This window comes from Vanellus vanellus (assembly GCF_965231255.1).
Source record: "Vanellus vanellus genome assembly, chromosome: 13".
NCBI lineage: Eukaryota > Metazoa > Chordata > Aves > Charadriiformes > Charadriidae > Vanellus > Vanellus vanellus.
The window spans coordinates 13331426-13350763 of NC_138918.1; the positions used below are offsets into that span (position 1 = coordinate 13331426).

Consider the following 19338-nt stretch of genomic DNA (forward strand, 5'->3'; position numbering starts at 1 on the left):
AGTCAGAGGGAGGGATGGACTTTCTGATTCAACTAGAAAAGGTTAACCACAGAGGGATTTGGGGAGGGGGCGGAGAAAGAGATGTCCCTTCCCCTCCAACCTTTTCGCTCCCCCTTCCCATCTAGAAGAAGCACAGATTCCCTCAGTACCACTCACAATTTCTAATTCCTTGCAGGAAGAACAATATGGAGGACCAAACCTTGTGTGAGGTGACATCAGTGTCAGTCCAGGCACACCTCGGGCAGTGAGGACCTTCACTCTTCAGAGTTACTGGGAGGGAGAGGAGCAGGAAAGGAGCCCTTGGGCACAGCGGGAGCCACGCTCCCTCGCCCGCTGCAGGGACGCCCTCGCTGTCCCCAGCTGCATCGGCCGCTGTGTGCATTAGAGAAGGAAATAGCTGAACATCCCCCCGGCAGGTACGGTGCGAGCTGCCTGGATCCAGCCGAGTGACCATCCATAATCCCAAAGCACAGTGGGGTCTCCCTCCTGTTTTGCAGCTGTGTGTCTCCAGAGAGGCCCAGACAATTCCCTGCACCATCCCACTCGCTGACAAAGCTGGTGTTTCCCTAATTTCTCAGTTCCCACCTCTTCCCCGCCAAGGGAACAACAGAATTTTTTTTTGAACGTTCATGCCATTAACAATTCACTCCGTTAATCCCAGTAACAAATCCTGGGGGAGCTCTCTCCCCGGGTGGTGCGGGCAGGCAGGTTTGCGCAGGAGAGAGGATGCGGTGGGCACCTTTGGGCACGTCTGAGATGAAGGGGCTGGGAGGGGGGGTTGACATCGCCAATGCTCGTGTCTCACCTCTCTAATTTTCTGGTTACTCTTTGCAGGTATCTGATAGGATTAATGTTCATTAGCAGTCTCAGCATCACACAGGAGAGCCCAGGGGCTTCTGCAGAGCTCCCATCACAGGGAAGAATTTTTTCCATGAGTTTTTCCCGTAAAAGAGAAGCTTAAAAGGGAGTTCTCCAAATCTGATGTTTTTCTAAACTGTGGTTCTGATCCCTCCATCTCCTTAAGCAGCTGTTGATAACAGACGCAGGGCATACGGCATGGAGAAACGCTGCTAATTTTAGTGGAAGGTCCCGAGGGAGGGACCCAGGTCTGGGCCAGGCGCAGGATGGAAAGTCACAACTCTCACTTAGGGCCTCGCATGACCTCGCTATTTTGGGGCTGACCATGTCCCACCTTTCCCCAAGCCCACAGACACGGTGCAGCATCAGCCTTCCCGCAGCCCAGCTGTTCCTGCCCGCCGTGCCGCTCCTGCCCACAGCGCCGGTTCCTGCCAAACCCCGGCCAAACTGGATGGTGGTTTTTCAAGGGAAGTAAACAAGTTTCAGGGCTAAATTGAGATCCCCAGAGCTCATCACACCGAAGCAATGATGGACAAGGTATTTTATGCACGTGCCCTCATATGGCAGCTGTATCTTCATCCAGCTAAGGGGGTTGTGTCCTCTTGGGTTTCTTTTACCCTCTGATCAGTGAAATCCCATCAAACTCCAGGCAGATGAAGCAAATGATTCCTCCACTGACTATCCCTTGCAAGGAGCAAAATATTTATATGTGGCCATAAAGATCTGAATTGCTTAAGGTAGGAGGATTTTAAGGGACCTGAACTCTCCAGAGTAAAATCCAGTCGGGGCAGAGGAGTTTATAGGGGCTCAGAAGAGCACCTGGAGATGATCTGGAGGAAGCCATCAAGCAGACATGGCAGGGAGGTCAGCGCTTTCGCTGTTGGTGTTGGCCTGGAGCAGCTGTGTTTGTAAATCACAGAGTCGTCAGATGCTAAAATCCTTAAGTGGTTGTCAGCACTGTCCCTACCAGCCCGACCTGCCCTGTCCCAACAGCCCTTCAGGCGCTGCTTCACATCAGGGATGGCTCAGTCTCCCCATACATCCCGCTCCAAAGCCTTGCTGTCAGAAAGCATTTCCTACTGTCTCCCCTACATCTTCTTTGCTTGCTTCTGAGCCTGTCTGTGTCTGGCTTTTTCCTCTGTAGGGGATCCTTCCAAATGCACATTGCCAAAATCAATCCCATTTTGTCTCCTTTGAGGGACACCCTGTTTATGGAGCCTCCTGCATCCGGCAGCCTGGCTTGTTCGTCTGGTACGTCTCAAGCCGGGACTTGTTCGGAAGCAAGTTCAGCTCAAGCAGAAACTGTCAGAGCAATAGATTGAAAAATGCGGATTCTCAGGGTGGATACGTGCAGGCTCAGTCGGGGGTGGCCCCAGCACCCCGGGCACCCCCACGCTGCACCCTGCCTGCTGTGCTGGGATGCAGCCGCAGCTCCAGCACGCTCCCATGCCCATCCAGGGATGCTGCAATAGCTCATCCGTGAGCAGTGCTGGAGGGGATGTGGTCTCTTGGGACCCCTCTGCACAGTGCAAAGCTGCGTTACCTGGTTTATGCAAGAGCAGGACGGCCGGGCTGTACAGCTGGCAGGGGATGGGGACAGTGCTGGGAGCACTGAGTTGTACACGGACTGAATTACTGTGGGGCAGGGCTGGCCGGGAGGGGGGAAATATTTTGATAGGGTTTTGCCAGCAATGAGGGTTAATAAGAAGACAATCAAGTCCTGTTCTTCAGCCTCCACGGCGATCTGCTAAACTTTCCAGACTTTAACTTAACGGGCACCCCAGCCTCCCTGTCCCCAGCGTGCCTTGCCCTCCCCAAGACCATCTTGCCCTGCTCATCTTCACCTCCAGCAGTGCATCAGCCTGCAGCAAAGGCAGCCATCCCTTAAGGCCCACGTTCTCAGCTACCACGCTCCTGCAGCCAGCAAATCCTGCTGGGGACACCACCAAGCCCTGCCGCCTGCTTTGCCTTAGCTGTGATCCCCATCCATGGCAGCTCTGCCCCTTCCCCGCTGGGCACTCACCAGTCTGCCCACCGCATCGCGTCCCTGGCAGGGGAGACACCTAAACAGGCTCCCAGCAGGTCACCAAAGGGCCCCCAGCAAAGGCACAGCCCAGGAAAACCGCTCCTTTCACTCCCAAGATGTAAGGCTCTGGAGCTGATTAAACTAAATTAGAGGGGTCTGATTATCAGTGATTGAGGAGTATGTAGCCAACTCACCTGAGAATCAAGATTTTCTTGATATCCCCTAAAAGCAGAGGCAGCTGGCCCCGGAGAGCCTTGTGAACCCTGACATTTGCCTTTCTGGTCTTTTCCTCACCTGTGGTTATTGCCACTGCTTTCCGGGTGGTGTTTGGATGTCCTGGGGCTGGCACAGCTTCACCTGGGTACTCCCATCAAGGCTGCCTTTTAGGAGAGGCTTTTAGCCTGTGTTTATCCATGCAAAAGAGCTGCCACTGCAGCCCAGGAGCTTCCCTCTCCCCGCATGTCCCAGGGGCTTGAAGGTGAATTCCTGTTTATTTCCTTAAGCAGCTCTATTCATAGCCTTCAAAAGCTGCCAAGCCGCATCTGTCAGGCCCAAGAGGACCCAAAAGTGCATCTTAGGTAAACACCAGGAGCAAGGTGGGACTGCCCGGAGTTAGCGGTTTTTGCTGCGCTTCTCCCTTGGAAGTTTTATTGCATCTTCTGCAGGTCATAGGCTCATCTCCAACGCAAGGTCTGGAGCAAAAGTGAAGTTGGTCTGAGACACCAGACTGTAATTCAGGCACACAACTTCCCCGTGTTCAGGATTAATGCAGAACAGTCTCCTGCAGCAGAGGAAAAGTCCTTTTAGGAAAGGCAATGAGGTCCTTTGGATGTCGGAGGTATTGGATGGGGACCATGCTCAGCCAGGCTGGATGTGCCCAGAACACGTGTGGGAGCTTCAAAGTGGCCAAAGATCCATCCTGTGTGCTGGTGCCTGGTGTGACAGCTCCAGGCAGTGCTGTGGGGACCCTGCTGCAGGGACGCGGTGGGGGGCAATGGCAGGAGGGGCTATATTGATGACCCGCTCTGGGTGTAGCTGGGGGCAGGCACAGCTGCGATGTGCAGACCTGATGCCCACGAGAGTCGTTCAGGGCAGCGTAGGGGCAGCTGTGGCACACAGCTCCCTATTTGCACCACAGCTGAAGAAGGTGATGGATTATTTTATTTTCCCCTGCTTCTTTGGGCTCATTTTGGTTTCAGTGGGGACAGACAGGCTTCTCCCAAGCCTGCAGCCCCACGTGTTTCCAAGCAAGGGAGATGATCATTGCGAGGGTAGTTTGACAGAGGTGGGAGAGAGATGCCTCCCATGGGGCATGGGAAATGCCTTCCACCAGAGACCCCGGGGGACAGCTGTGAGAGCCCACGCACACCATGGAAAGAGCGAGCCATCCCACAGCAAGCACGTCCTGCCTCCTGGCTCAGCAGCTTGCTCCCAGGTCGTGACTCACTGCAGAGCCATGCACAGCTGGATTTTCACCCCCTGCCCTGCAGGCCCTTGGTTTACAGCTGAAAATCTGCAGTAACATCCACTGCTCCTTTGCCATCTGCTTCTGGCCGAGCCAGCACCCCCTTTGCCCGCATTGCCCCATTGAGCCAGCTCACCCCGGTCCATCCGCAGAGCACTGAGGCTCAGGCTCTCCCTGTCCAGGCACTGGAAGAGACCTTGGCTGGGTGTCAATCTGCTCCATCTGCACCAGGCATCAGTCCTACTGCTGAGCCTGGGGGAGAGTCCCACCCTACTGTAGAGAAGTCCCTGCCCCATGGGACAGGGACAAAGACAACCACCCTCGGGAAAGTACCCAGGACAGTTTGGGTTCATCCTGCCCTGTGCAGATGGTGCATCCAGTGGCCATGCATCTGCTTAGTGTAAGCCCAGAGAGCACAGACTTTCTGCCTCTGATCTGCTTCTGAAATGGAAAAAAAAAACACAGAAACTCTCCTGCAGGACCTGCTGACACACTCACAAATAGCAGGAGAGCTGGGACATTCCTGGGATAAGCAGATTCCTGTCTGCTCTGTAGTTACTCGTCTCACTCGTCTTTTCCTGAGCTGGGTGCTGGGTTCCCACCCCAGCGGCCGTTGCCTTTTCCCCACACTGGAGCTCAGCCTCCAGCCACACACCCAGCGATGAAGACTTAGTAAATGACGTTTCCACGGATTGCAGGGCATCCTGTTTATTTATATGCACTTTGGGTTCATTGTTTTGCACCAGTAATTAATGCAGAAACATCCTCTCCAGAAAAATCCATTAGAGAATCTCTCCCAGAGCAGAAAGAGGGAAAGGCTCCTTAGACTGACAGATTTGTGGGTAGAAGACAGCAGGATTATTAATCCCTACTTGTATCGCATCCACCAAGCTGCTCGCTTGTGTTTCTCTCCTTCCCTTGCAGCCGAATCATTCCCCTCTTGGAGAGCACCAGGATTTTCTCAGCTGCACCAGCCCAGATCTGCCCAAGCGGGCTTAAAATGGGATGAAGAAATTTGGATTTTGAACTGGGGTTAGCTGGAGTTCAAACCTCAGCCCTGCAAACCTCTTGGCTTTGCTGTAAACTGAGGTCAAGCCTCGACGGGTCTTGTCCTGTTTGCTGTTTCCATCAGAGTTTGTGCAGTCACTTGAGCTGGGAGCGAGTACCGGGAGCCCCGGGGTGCATCAGCTGTGCCCGAACCACCCTGCTGGCACGTGGTCGGAGAGCTCGAGCTGGACCTGCGAGGCCAGCAGCGCTGCCAGGGCTCCTGGGGCTGATGAGGCCCCTTGGGTGACCTCCTGCCCATCCAGTGCCCCAGATGGCACAAGATGACCTTCTAGAATGTGTGAGGTCCAGTTTTCCTCCTGGCAGCCTGACACCTCTTTGCCGGCCCCACTAAGCCTTATAAGTGTGGAGAGGACTTTTCAGGACGTCCCTTTGCAAGTGCTCAGTCATTTCTGAAGCTTCTTAAAGCTGCTGAGATTAAAGAGTCAGCCAGCTGTTTCAGGCTCTTGTTTCCCTCTCCGCGCAATCCCCTTCCATCCCACTGCTGACGACGCACACCCGGGCCTGGCAGCGTGCCCCTCACAAGATGCAGGACCCGGCTGTCCCCACCATGTGCACGGAGGACCGTGAGGACCCCTCACTCCCACCCACCCGGGGCTCAACGCCGCGAACTCAGAGGCCATTTCCAGATGGGACTATATCACCGCAGCAGGCTGCTTTTTGCTTTCGCTCAAAACCAGGGGTTAAGCCGCCACGTATATAAAGAAATCCCTGTTATAATTATCTTTCTGGCAGTGTCAGTTGTCTAAGCCCTTAGAAGAGGGCTTAGCTTCAGGCTACAGTGAAGAGCACTAAGCAATTGCCACGTTGTCAGTTAGAAAAGACGTGGTTTCTTTTCTCTTCACTTTTTTTTTTCCTCCCTAAAATTTTTTCCAGATGTCTTTTTTTTTTTTTTTTTTTTTTTGCCTTAGGAGAAGTACCAGCAGCTGTACGATGTCAATGTGAGCCGTGACTAATCCAGTGCAGAGAGCATTCAACGAGAACATTCAAATCCTTGGGGTGCAAATCAAGCAACTGATACTTGGGCTTTGGGGGATGTGTGACCTCTGGAGCCAGACTGGACCTACAAGTGGCACGGAGCTGCACGTGGGAGCTACGGACACTTGTGGTGAGAGGAGAAGATGCTCCAGATGCCACGGGTTGTTGGCTGTGTTAGAAGGACCCATGGGGTCTTAGACACGATCACAAATCTGGCCTCCACATGGACCCAAGAGGGTTGCATAGGGTATTTATGGATATCTATGTGAGTGATATCAACATCCACATATCAGCACCCAGGGGTGGCTTCTGAGCGGTGTTTAGCCAAGCAAATAATGGGTGAAGAAGACTTTCTTCTCTTTTTCTTTGCCACCAGCCCCCCGAGCTGCCTGATGACAGGATTGACCATCTCACTTGGAAGTGATGATGGTTTCCCCCAGCCCCCTTTGCTATCTTTCCCCACCCCTTTCCCTTTCTGTTTTGTTTATTTTTTGTTTGGTGTTGGCCATATGGATGTTTAGTCTTACATCTGTTTCACATCCAACAGAACTGCCGCGAGGCCAAATGAGGAGTGAGCCGATAAAGAATCACAGATCCCAAAGTAACAGGCATCCTACAGAGCAAGGAGCCAGCACAGCCCAGCAGGTCAGGACAGGCCAGTTCCTATGTTGACATCTAAATCCTCAGGAGGAGTTAAGCACCCAGATCAGTGTCTCAGCCCATCTCAAAGATAGCATGTAATCCTGAGGAATGAACCCAAATCCCAGGCAGCCAAGACAAAACACGAAGTTGCCTTTTGTTATGTTCTTGGGTGTCCTTCACCCAGCATCTGCAATCAGACTGCTGGTGCCCAGATGACTTGTCCTCAGTCCTGCTGGCTACACGAGCCACCATCTTTCCAGCAGCCCCTGAAGAGCAACTATGCATCACCCTGGCCGGGGTGAGGGTTGGTGCCACCGATGGGTCACAAACTGCAAAGAGGTGGACTATCTGCAGTGCTCAGGACAGCCCCGTGTGTCATGGAGACACTCTTCAGGGATGCCTGATTTCCAGCAATTTGACAACCTCTCTTTTTGACTGCTGTTTTTACTTTGCAATTCAGCGCCATGGCCATGCTGGTGTATGAAGGCCCTGGAGCAGATGAACCTTAAATCCTCTCAGTCATGGTGAGATACAAGGAGAGAGGAGCTGGGCCTTCACCCTGAGCATAGAGAGGAGCAGATGGGAAAAGTCAACTCCAAAGAGCTTTGCTGTCTGGCTGCCTCTGGCTGGGCAGCTGCTCCAGCTGAGTTATGATCTATAAGGTCAAAATACTTAGTGATGTCTGAAGAGACCACCGTATTCAACTGACCAGTAACTTTGACTGTAGGTTTTGCTCAATCAGTCCCGATCTGCTGGACGATAACCACGGCAGAGAAGCCAATCTGCTGAGGGTCACGTCTCCCAGCCCAGCACGTCCCTGCCTACTTGGAGCGTATTTCAGACATGTCATAACTCACCACGTTCTCTGGATCATTCTTTCCTCTCCCTCCCCACAAGGCAGTCCCAGATGGCAGCAGTGATACGAGAGAGGATGGAGGAAAGAGGACTCTCCTGCCTTCCTCTGCATCCCCCTGTGGATGGGAAACACCAGCTCAGGGACCAAACTACCCTGTTGTGAAATGACAGCATTTAACATTTTAATTGCAGTAGGCCAAGATGCTGGGAGGTGCTCAAACCAAGCAGAGAGATGGCATTCCTCCCTGCTGCCCCCGTGCTGTTAGTCCCAGAGAGCCAGAGAACTGACAAACTCGTTGCAGCAGTGCGGGCGGCTGCTGTGACAATGCCTCTGCTGGGAAGGTTGCACTGGGGGCTGATCTGTCCCTGCGAGAGACCCCCTTGATCTCCAGCCCAGCTTGATTTCTCTGGTCTATCCTTTGGACCCAGGCTGTGCCTCAGCCCGTCTTTCGGGCGGGTGGGACTGCCCACTGGGGAGAGAGGGAGAGGAAGAGACCGATTTGGAAAGATAGCGAGGAGGAGGAGGAGGAGAGGCTGCGGGAAACCCAGCCCACCCTTTGGTTTCCTCCTGCCTCCTTCTAAAACCTGCAGATTCCTCCAGCCCGTCCGAGCGCCTGAAGTTTCCTCAGCCCTGCTGCCGGGACTGCGAGGTATGGCCCGACACCTTCGCGTTTGGCTTTGCTGTGCTGTTTCTGCTGGCGTGGGGGTCCCGATGGCCCCACTCGTGGGGGGGTCCCTGCCCTGTGGGATGCATCTGGTGCTCAGCAATGCATCACTCAGGGTCCCACAGCATCCACCACTCCAAGTGATGCATTTAGAGACTTCTCCTGACTTCTCTTTCTCCTCTTTGCAGCGTCTCTGCTTCTAAACTGAGTCTGTTACCGCATTTCCCTGCCAGCTTACCAGCTTTAACACTTTGGTGGCATCTGACTGCAAAGCTTTAACCTGCCCTAATTTTTCTCTCTCCTCCCTTTTTCCCCCTCTGGGTTTTCAGATGTGGGGTATTTCCTTAGCGAGACGCGTGAGACCAAAGTCTGGGCACATCAAACCAACCTGCAGAGCAAATCAGATCTAGTTATAAACCAGTCCCCATTCCACCCAGCCTGAGGGGCATTGGCAGGGGATGTTTTACTCACCAGCATATCTAGAGGAAGAACAAAAGAGCTGTCGACTTCATTTCAGCATTTTTATTTTTTCAGTACAGCCGCTTTTATTTCTCCTAAAAAAAAAAAAAAAAAAAAAGACACTTGGCTTTTTGTTCCAAGCAGACTTGGAAACCATTTCATGTCCTGCTGCCCCGGTTTGCTGAACTCCAGCTGATCAACTGCTAGAGAGACGGAGGTTGCAGGGGAGGAGGAAAAAAGCTTTTTTTTTTTTTAAGTTTTAAGAACTTGGGCTCTGCCAGAAACAATTTTAGGTGCAAGCAGAAGAGCCGAGGGCTTGTGTCCTTTAAAGGCAGCCGCTGTCCTTCCCGTCCCGCTGACGTGCGTGGCAGCCTAACTCTGCTCTTTGTGTCCCTGCCGTAAGAAACCGCCACTGCTGCATCCAGCCAAGAAAAGGAAATTTAACAGGATGGGGGCTGAATTCCCACCCAAACCGAAAGGCAACAGTTTCAAGTTGGAGTGAAATCGGGGGCACCGGGAAGGTCGCCAGGACTCCCAGCCCTCGGTTACCACCAACTTGAAACAGCCCAAAAAACTCAGCAACCCTGCAAAAGGACGAAAGTAGATCGCAGCCGTTTGTTAGGGTCGATCAGGCGAGTTTTAAGCAGAAATAAAAGGCTGTCGCGTTCTGCGCAGCAGCTAAAGCCACGCTATTGTCTGCCACATAGGCAGGAGCAGAGATGCGGGCGGTGCTGGGAGGGGGAAGAGGAGAAATAAACTTTTCAAACTTTTTTTTCAAGCCCCTCCTTCCACAAGCCTCTGCTCTTCCATGACTCAGCCCCAGAGGAATGTCGGCTCCCATGGAAACCCTTTCTGGGTCCTCTGGTCGGAGGGATGTCGGGGCTGTTATCGCTGGAGCGGCTGTGGCAGGGCGAGCCCAGGGAATGCTTTGAAGATGGTTTGCATTTTTGCAGAATATTTAGCGGACACTTTCCTCTCTCTCTGCTTTGTGGTGCTGTGCGAGATCAGCTTTCTGTATCCCCCGGGAGCCGGAGGGACCACTTGCTCCTGGCACAGAAGTAGCCGGGCTGCTTTTGGCACTACCCCACATCCAGTCCAAACAAAAGAAAAAGCTCAGGCAGGACAGCAAAATGCTTTATCACTTGTCCTTCCGACTGAGGTCTGCCAAGGGCTCGTCGCTGAACCGCTGCTTAGAGCCCGGGTCTCATCCATGCACTTTTCTTGGTACTAATTTAACTGTTTTCCTGCATGGATGCAATCTGCAACCATAGACAAACTATGACAGCTTCAAGCCAGCACACCACTCTAGCCCACCATTTGGGCTCTTCCCCTTACATCAATAAGCCCTGTAAGATCTGGAGCACGTATAAGTGCAATCAGAGCTGCTCGACTCCCTGCAAGGGGAATGGGTTAATACAGCGTTGTGATGTGTCTTTCGTGACTCTGCATGGACAGATGTGGCAGGTAGATTTTTTTTTTCCTGTGTTTTACTGGGAGTGTGTAAGTGTGTGCATGAGCTAAAGGGACTTTAACTTCCATCTAAACCCAGACTGGCTTTCTGAGCCTGCATGCTGCCTGCGAGGGGACTGTGCAGGTGGCAGGAGCCAGGCTGGCTTCTGCTCAGCCCTCTGCTCCTGCCCTGCTCCCCTGGGACCCAGTGCAGCTGCAGCACATCTGGGCGAGCCGGCACCCCCAGCGGCACAGCCCGGACATGCGGGGACCTGTTCAGCAGGGACCTTTATGGGGACTCGTGTAAACAACTGACTTCAAGTAGAATTTTCGCCTAGGAGTGGCTGGCTGAGTAAAGCTCCGAGGGTCTTGCTGGCGCAGGGAGGTCAGGGCCAGATGGCAGGGTGACAGCCCTCGTGTTGCATCTCTGGGGTGGCCACACTTGGTCACCCATCTGCACCCTGAAAACTTTGGCCCATGGTGGGGTTTGTAGGCAGAAGCTTTTTCTGGGCCAGTCCTGCCTTTCCATTCAGTCTGAGGTGCTGGGGCACGTCAGACCCTGCAGAGCCTTGGAAGAGCAGTGAGAAAAGGGAGGGTGGCTGCAGGAGACCCTGCTGCTCGGGCTCGCTGCCTCCTGTGTGGCCGGGCTGGGGTGCAGGTGAGGAGCCAAGATGGGGGAGGGTTTTTGCCCAGCGATTACCCAGTCCTCGTCCGGTTAGCGGTGGAGGCAGCTAGGGTTATCCCAGTGGCCTCAGGGAGGAGCTGTCAAAGTGGCCAGGCAGAGACTCCTCCCCACGCTAACGTGGCATCTCGAAGGGCTTATGCAACCCTGGCCAGGGCCAGCGCCACATGGGCCATGCTCCACCATCCGTGGAGCCTCCTCTGGAGGCTGCACTCTCCTGGTCCTTGTCCTCCCCCAGCCCGCAAAGGCCCCCAAGATGGGCTGGAGAAGACATCAGGGACCAACAGACCCCACTGGCACAAACTTTCCCCTGTGCATCACTGTGGGGTATTTTCCCCAGCAGGAGAAACTTATTATGATGCTACCCAACTTATGATGATGGGGGGAGGGAGGTAAAGAGTTTGCCGGAGGAGCCTGCTTTGAATTCATGGAGGTGCTGAGGCTCAGTCTCAGACCTCTTTACACCCCGTGGCTCTCTTGTTAGGGACGTGGCTGCAAATTGCAACAAGCTGAGGCATAGCCTGGGCCACGCTAGGGAGGTGAACCATCCAGCGAGATTTATGGAAGCCACAAGACTCTATTTACACAGCGACTGGGAGCTGAAGCCCCCCCTTAGGGTACAAGTGGGGTCAAGCATTAGAAAGGCAATGCAGGCCATGGGTCTTGCAGGCCATGGGTCCCAGCCCCTCTTCTTCATCATCGTCAGTCAGGAGGGCAGGTCTGAGGAGGGGATAGTGACTGTGGAGGCTTCTCTTATTTTATATTCAGCAGCCCTCTTTGTGCCCACCATGTGCTGCTGGTTTCCAGTGTGTCTTGCAAAGTGCTGCCTTCTGTTGACTCCTTTAGGGTACAGAAAGGTGTCAGCTTGCTAAAATCTCCTTCCCAGTCCTGTTTCCCTCTGTCCAAAATGACACCCCACCCCACCCCAGCTGCGCCCCTTTGCTCTGCCCCTCACGCTGCCCTCTGCCCTCCGCAGGGCTCTTGCAGAGTGGTGCCAGGCATTCCCAGTGGGAATCCCTCAGTGGGATCCCCCCGAGCCCCTCTGTCTGGGGGGTGGATGCTGAGCTCATGGTATGGCCCAGCTGCCAGCTCCAAAGAGCATCCTCTTGGACAGCAGGACCACGGTAGGTCCACAAGGAGGAACATTTGCCCCACAGACCAGGCTCTTCTGCTGGAGCAGCTCTGTGTGCAGAGCTCCTGAACTGTTATTTCAGGAGTTTTGACCACCAGGCATTCAGGAAAGACCATGCCTTTGCCAAACAGCCAAGGGCTCACAGACGCTGCAATGTCCTCTGTGCACAGGCTCTGCCTCCAGGAGAAAGTTGTTTTTCAAATAAACTTGTTTTCCCATCTCCAGCATGAGACAGCTCTGCGGAGCTTGTTTGCTCAGACTCTTTCGTGCTCCTTCTTCCTCCAAACACAACACTGGCAGCTCTGACTGTCTGCCGGCTCCTAGCAAGCATGTAATTCCCTGACCCCAGCTTACTGCATGCCCAGACTTTGAAATTCAGGATTTTTTGAGGCTTGGGGAAATGATCTGAGAGAGCCTTGGTCTGGGGTTGGGTTCTTCTTAATGCCATCTTCCACGTGTACATGCACTGCCCTCTCCTCTGGGCTGGGTGCTGCCGTGTTTCTGCCCAACAGGCATCACTGAACCTCAGACCATCTTCCAAAACAAACAAGCCCCTTGGGAGAAGCCCAGGAGGAGCTTTTACAAGCCAGAGGATGGCAGCAAGGGAGGACATTGCCAGGTTCACCAGTACTTTTCCACCTGCCCCCACAAACCACCCCTCCAGAAGTGAAGAACCAGTGATCTCTCCTGGCAAATGCCAGGAGAGGTCCCGGCAGCCTCCAGAGCAAATAAAGGTGAGGGGAAGGAACGGAGTGGGAGAGGGGGGAGCTGCTCAGCTGCAGCCTACCCAGAGCAAATGGGCTCACCGGCCCCCACCTGCAGCCCCTCTCCCCACAGGTCCTCCGTCCCACCACGGCAGCCATCCCCACCACCCCATGCTCCCAGCCCTCCGATGTCCCTGGGAAGCTGCCCTCCATGCCCTGACACCTATTTTGTGCAGGCACCCAGATGGGGCTGGATTGGAAGGATTTCAGCCTCTGCGTGGCCGAACCTTGCTAAATTAGGAAGCGCAGCCCAGGCTGGCGGGTGCCCTGGCAGAGCGGCGGCGGCGTGGCTTTATACCCGGAGAGCTGCCGCGCGTGGGGAGGAAGGGAAAGGATGCACTGGCAAATTAGATATCCATCCATGCTCGCTGGGAGAGAAGATGACACCTTGTCCAACACTTTCTGTCCCAGCAAAGCCATGCATCCACCCGGTCCCCGGGAGCTGGTGGGCTGCGATGCCCCAGCCACGCAGGTGGAGCGGAGGAGGGAGAGCAGAAGGGAGGCAGCGGAAGCCTTGGCAGGGGGACAGGTCCCCTCGCTGGCAGGAGACTAACCGGGGGTGTTCCGCTCTCCCGGCAGGCGGAAGGGAGCGGGCAGCCCTCGCTGTCAGGAGTAGGATGTCACCGGCATATTAAACAGCCAGCTGAGCTCCTCTCTGCCCTCGCACAGAGGGGCTCAATCCTGCCAAACAGGAACTGGGGGGGACAAGGACAGGGCGATTGCACCAGCTGCGCTCTCCTGGCTCACATCACGGCCAGTGTTAGCCGGGCCGCCTGGCTCACTTGTCCTATGGAGTCCCTGCAACAGCCCAAATCCAGAGGGTGCAAAGTGCTCACCCTCCTGGAGCTCATCTCCCAGCAGGACCGAACCCCAAAGCATCCTGGATCCCTCAGACGCAGTTTGGGGACCCTCAGGTCTGAGTAGGAAAGGGAAAAACTATAGCAGAGACCCCAACATTTGGGGGTGCTGGGGATGGGGGACAGGTCACTGATACCCCTAGAGATGGCTGTGTCCATGTGGGAAAGGGTTTTCTACAGGATTTAATTCTCAGGTGCCCCATCTCACTGTTTCTCTGTTCTCTCTTTCCTTCGTCCACTTCAAATTTTCCTCTGATTGACAAATAAAATGATAGAGAGTTTCACTGCCTGTACCCGGGGCTTGTATCAGGGGCTTTTAACATGAATATGGGGTTTTTTGGTTCAAAAGGAGGAAAGGACAGGGGAACTGCCATTTTAACTGCAATTTTTCTAAAGGCATACAGCAAAGCAACAGAAATCTAAACCTTCAGTGGCCCATTTTGCAAAATCATAATAATTTGTCTTGGAAACATGACTTGTCTTAAGGTTTTGGTTAGAAAAGCCAGCATGTGGGTCTGTAATATTGAACAGACAAGGAAGGAAATAAAGAGAACGCCCTTTTCTAAGTGTCTGACTGCCAGCTGTGAGCTCAGCCCCGAGCCGAGCGGCACACGATGGCCTCCTTCCCCTCATCCCTCCTTTTCCTCTCCTTTTTTCAGGGTCTGCTGAAAGATGAGGGCCTGGATTTTTTTCCTTCTCTGCCTGGCAGGCAAAGCCCTGGCGGCTCCGGTAAGTACAGGAGACAACGGAGCCTCTCTGCTGTCAGGGTTGTCTGAATAAAACCCCGCAGAATGGAGGGCAGCAGAGGGGAGAGGAAACCCAAGGGTGGCCCTGCCGCCTGCCCTGGTGGGTCACCCCTCCTTGGGACCGTCCTCCCCACAGACCTTAGCTCATGGTCCTTTTCTCCTGCAGCAGGAGGCTCTGCCCGATGAGACAGAGGTCATCGAAGACCCCACCACAGAGGTAGGTGACTCTGCTCCTTCTCCTCTTCCATCCCTTGCAGCACCCACTGCCTTGGGAAGAGCATCTCTGAAGCAGGGGGGAGCAGGGGCAATGGGGGGGCTGCTCTGCCCCCCGGGAATGGGGCCGAGCTCTTTGTGCACCCCCACCTGAAACACTGACTTCTTTTGCAGGAGCCCGTGGGGGCTAACCCCGTCCAGGTGGAGGTGGGAGAGTTTGAGGAACCTACGGAAGATGTAGAGGAGATTGTCGCAGAGAGTAAGCCACTTTTCCCCTGCCCTCCGGCTTCTGCCCTCCGGCGGGCAGAGACACCATCCCTTCCCTGGGTTGGCAAGCTTTAGACACTCCAAACAGCGAGGGGCTTCTTTGGGAAGGACTGTAGCACAAGGACAATGCCAACATAGACACACACTTAAAAGCAAAAGAAAGAGGTACATGACCTCTTTCCAGCCCTGGATTCTTCATAACCTCTTTTTTTTTTTTTTTTTTTTGCTGCAGAAAAGCCATTGCATAGTGTGGCTACAGAAAGGAGCCCAGGATTAGCCCAAGGGCTAACGTGGGCTTCTGGAAACCCTCACATCTTCCTAGTGCAGGGAGAGATGCTCAGGGCTGTCCCTGGGGAAGTCTCTATCTTCCCCCTGTGCTGAGATGCCCCGGGCAGCTCGTGGGAGGTGAGGATGGGGCAGGGTCTGACTTTGCTCCCTGCCCTCTCCCAGACCCCTGCCAGAACCACCACTGCAAGCACGGCAAGGTGTGTGAGGTGGATGACAACAACTCGCCCATGTGCGTGTGCCAGGACCCCTCCAGCTGCCCAGCCACCACCGGCGTCTTTGAGAAGGTGAGGGCAGAAGTTGCTTGATGGACCGGGGCAGGGAGGGACCTCGCATGGGACATTACCAGAGATGGTGGGGGAGACAGCCAGAGTCAGGGTGGCAGGTCCCCATCTGGCCTCAGTCAGCAGTGACCAAGGATCTGTTAACCACTCCAAGAAACAAACATCTCATTTGGAGGCTCTCCCTGCTGACTTCACAGCAGGGCTGGGCTTCACTGTCCCTCACGCAGCATCTCCCCATCCTGCACAGGTCTGCGGCACCGACAACAAGACCTATGACTCCTCCTGCCATTTCTTTGCCACCAAGTGCACCTTGGAGGGAACCAAGAAAGGACACAAGCTGCACCTGGACTACATTGGGCCCTGCAAATGTAAGTGGAGCCATTCCCTTAGACAAGGGGACCCCTAACCTGAGAACAGCCCCCTTGCCCATGGCCTGAGGGAGAGCAAAGGTCCAGGCAGATGCAGGGCGGAGGTGGGAGGGCTCAGGGACTGTGTGTCTGGGGTCTGGGGCCGCCTGTCCAGGCGCTGTGCTGACTACCATGTGTGACTTCCAGTCATCCCCGCCTGCCTGGACACAGAGCTGACTGAGTTCCCCCTGCGCATGAGGGATTGGCTCAAGAACGTGCTGATCACCCTGTACGAGCGCGATGAGGACAACAACCTGCTGACCGAGAAGCAGAAGCTCAAGGTGAGGGAATGGGGAGGGAGCCTGGGAGCCCACGCCACCAAAGGAGCCCACCACACACGGGAAGCCTATCCAGAATGACCTGCGGCACCCCATGTAAAGCCCCTCCTGGGGTCCCCCTTTGGACCCCATTCCCCTGCTGACATGGTCTCCACGGCCTCCCCTACGACAGGTGAAGAAGATCCACGAGAATGAGAAGCGCCTGGAGGCCGGTGACCACACCGTGGAGCTGCTAGCCCGCGACTTTGAGAAGAACTACAACATGTACATCTTCCCTGTGCACTGGCAGTTTGGGCAGCTGGACCAGCACCCCATCGATGGGTGAGTGGCGGCAGAGCAGGACAGGAGTCCCCACCAGGACCCTTTCCTGCCTGAGGACCAGGGTGATTTGGTGACAGAACGTGTCAAGGCTAGAGACGTGACACAAGTGGGTGGCTGGTGGCAAAGGCACAGGCAAAGCCCTGTGGAGGGATAACCCCTGCACACATCTGGCAGCAGCTGGGGCAAACCAGGCTAGGGTAGAGGCAGTTTTTCTTTCTGCAAAAAGCTCTTCTGCAGACAGAGGGGGCTCCCCCAGCCCCAGCTGCTCCCATCTCCCTTGGGTGTGGAGTTTCTGTCTTCTCAGATTTACTGTCCTATGATAGTTCCCTAAAATATCTTAGTCCAAAGGGCCACGGATAACTTCAACAGCTGAGGTAGCAGCTGCTGGCTTAGCTGTGAGCTGGAGATGGGCACGAGAGCCATCACACACGCAGACCCGTGGGGTGGGGGCAGCCGGTGAGGACCCCCAGCTGCTGGCTATTTTGTGACTAGCACAGCCCGTTGCAAAAGCAGACACCATCCCTTGACCTTCGTGACACTCAGTGGTGGACACTGAGAGGGCACTGGCACAGCAATCAAACCGGACCAAGATTTGGGGCCAGCATCTTGCCCTGTGCTGGCCCACACCCAACAGAGCATCTCCCCTCTCGTGGGAGGACAGCCGGTGCTGGCGGGCGGCGCGTTGACCATGTGGTCACCTTGGCAGGTACCTGTCCCACACTGAGCTGGCCCCGCTCCGTGCCCCCCTCATCCCCATGGAGCACTGCACCACCCGCTTCTTCGAGGCTTGCGACCTGGACAATGACAAGTACATTGCCCTGGAGGAGTGGGCCAGCTGCTTCGGCATTAAGGAGCGTAAGTACTGAGTAGGGAAGGAAAAAGGGTTGGAGGGGGACACCAAAAAGCATCCCCAAAGCCTCCACTTGGGATGAAGCAATGCATTACAGCTGGTCCTGGGGAGAGTGGGGAGGGGGGATGGCAGGGGCAGGGGGACCCTGGGAGCAGCCGCCTCCTAACCGCGTCTCTCTCTTTTCCTTCCACAGAGGACATCGACAAGGATCTTGTGATCTAAACCCCCAGCTTCCGTCGTCTTTGCTGCCAACTTTGTCTTGTTTTAACCTTCCCACTTCCTTCGGTTTTTAAACCGCTTTTGTTTTGTTTTGTTTTCCCTGGGAACAAGGTGCTAATATAGATCTAAACATATGTAGTAACGGTGCTAAGAGAAATAACAGTCCTCGTTCATAGCCTATTACCACTAGATTACTCACTCGGCTGTTTCCACACGCTCTTACCAGCCCTTTGTCTCTCCAATGGGTCTTTACCATTGACTGACCCTGTTCCTGTCCTAAATATCTGCTCTGCTCCATCTCTGTATCCGCTCTCGGATCGACTTCTCTTAACTTCTTACTAACAGCACGTTCTTGGACACGCCAGCGTAGACGCAAAGACCTCTCAGCCGATCCTCCGCCCCCAGTTACAGACCGCCAGCAAGGGAAGGCAGAGCCGGAGGATGTAGGAGGATTGGGCTTTTCGAGCAGAGCAGCTGTGGGTGACATTGCGGTCACCCAGCTCATGGTAGGGGAATGGAGAGGGGTAAGAAAGACATAGAGTGGCAGGATTTCGTTTTCCTCTTTTTTTTTTTTTTTTTTTTATTCCCAGGGCTTGAATTTAACAATCATTGGGCACAAAAAAAAAAAAAAGGGGGCTATTCAAACAAACAAATAGGGAAGCGCACAAAATTCAAAACAAATAAAAGGAAACGCATCCCATCCTGTAAAATCCCCTCGAAAAATAAAGGTTTGAAAGTGCTACGTGCTTTACCATTATTCAATGATCGTACTGCTGTTGTGTTTTCTGTGCTGCAAAGGGAGATGGGGTGCGGCCGCCTGTTCCCCGGGGGGGCGTGGGGCTGACCTTGCTGTTGCGGCTCTGCTGTAGCTGAGATAAAGCTCTTGGCTCTCCCCAAATCACGGTGCCTTTGAGCACTTCCCACCTCTGCCTTGGTCGCGCTTAAATTCCAGCCCTGCTCTCCCGGGGAAGCTGTGTCAGGCTCGGAAGGGACATTTGTGCTCGGAAAGAGGTGTGCTTGCCACACGCTCGAGGGAAAGGCTGTAATGTTTTTTTTTTTCCCTGTTGTGGATTTTGGGCTTTAAGGGATGGGAGGGAGGGAAGGGAGAAGGTATTTGGATTTTGCTTTATAGAGAGGGTCCTGACAGGAGCGAGGGGATGGTTAAGTCTCACAGGCTGAGATGAGAACTCTTTTTTTTTTTTTTTACCTCTGAATGTTCTCTGTGCCTTATATTATTAAATTCCTGCCACAGTGTGAGCAATCTGATGAGTCTCTGTAATAAAAGATACTGATTCGAAACACTGACAATAAACGAGCTTGCAATGTTCCTCTTTTCGTCCCATCCTGATGAAGGGGATCGCACACACATCGCCAACCCCGCGCGTGTGTTCGGGGTGTCCCACAGGCACCCCAGCCGCAGGGAAAAAGTCTGGTTTGAGGTAAGGCAAGGTGCTTGTGCCAGTCACAGCCTGTCACCGCACTGTAAATGGGCTCGTTGGGGGATATCGGATGGTTAATGCACGGGCAGATGGGGCTGGAGCGATGGCGGCAGACAGGGTCGCTGCAGCAGC

The 19338-nt window shown here is 54.3% G+C and overlaps 1 protein-coding gene across 2 annotated transcripts; it reads left to right on the forward strand.

Moving 5' to 3' along the window:
• The first annotated feature begins 8383 nt into the window (after positions 1 to 8383).
• Positions 8384 to 18507, forward strand: SPARC (secreted protein acidic and cysteine rich). 2 transcript variants are annotated; one of them, XM_082490016.1, is made up of 10 exons: positions 8384 to 8539; positions 14557 to 14626; positions 14810 to 14860; positions 15031 to 15115; positions 15574 to 15695; positions 15940 to 16060; positions 16247 to 16380; positions 16550 to 16698; positions 17405 to 17553; positions 17742 to 18507. In XM_082490016.1, exons 2-10 carry the CDS (start codon positions 14570 to 14572, stop codon positions 17768 to 17770), a joined length of 897 nt encoding a protein of 298 aa, XP_082346142.1. In that variant the 5' UTR covers positions 8384 to 8539; positions 14557 to 14569; the 3' UTR covers positions 17771 to 18507. The 2 variants fall into 2 exon arrangements, with proteins under 2 accessions (XP_082346142.1, XP_082346143.1); XM_082490017.1 differs by having other exon boundaries at positions 15574 to 15623; positions 15952 to 16060.
• Positions 18508 to 19338: the final 831 nt, after the last annotated feature.

What these genes read in the sequence shown, in the direction of transcription:
- SPARC (XM_082490016.1), top strand. Translation starts at nt 14,570, where the DNA reads ATGAGGGCCTGGATTTTTTTCCTTCTCTGCCTGGCAGGCAAAGCCCTG. An exon ending in GCAAAGCCCTGGCGGCTCCG is followed by an intron (nt 14,627 to 14,809) that starts GTAAGTACAGGA and finishes TTTCTCCTGCAG; the next exon opens with CAGGAGGCTCTGCCCGATGA. An exon ending in AGAGGAGATTGTCGCAGAGA is followed by an intron (nt 15,116 to 15,573) that starts GTAAGCCACTTT and finishes GCCCTCTCCCAG; the next exon opens with ACCCCTGCCAGAACCACCAC.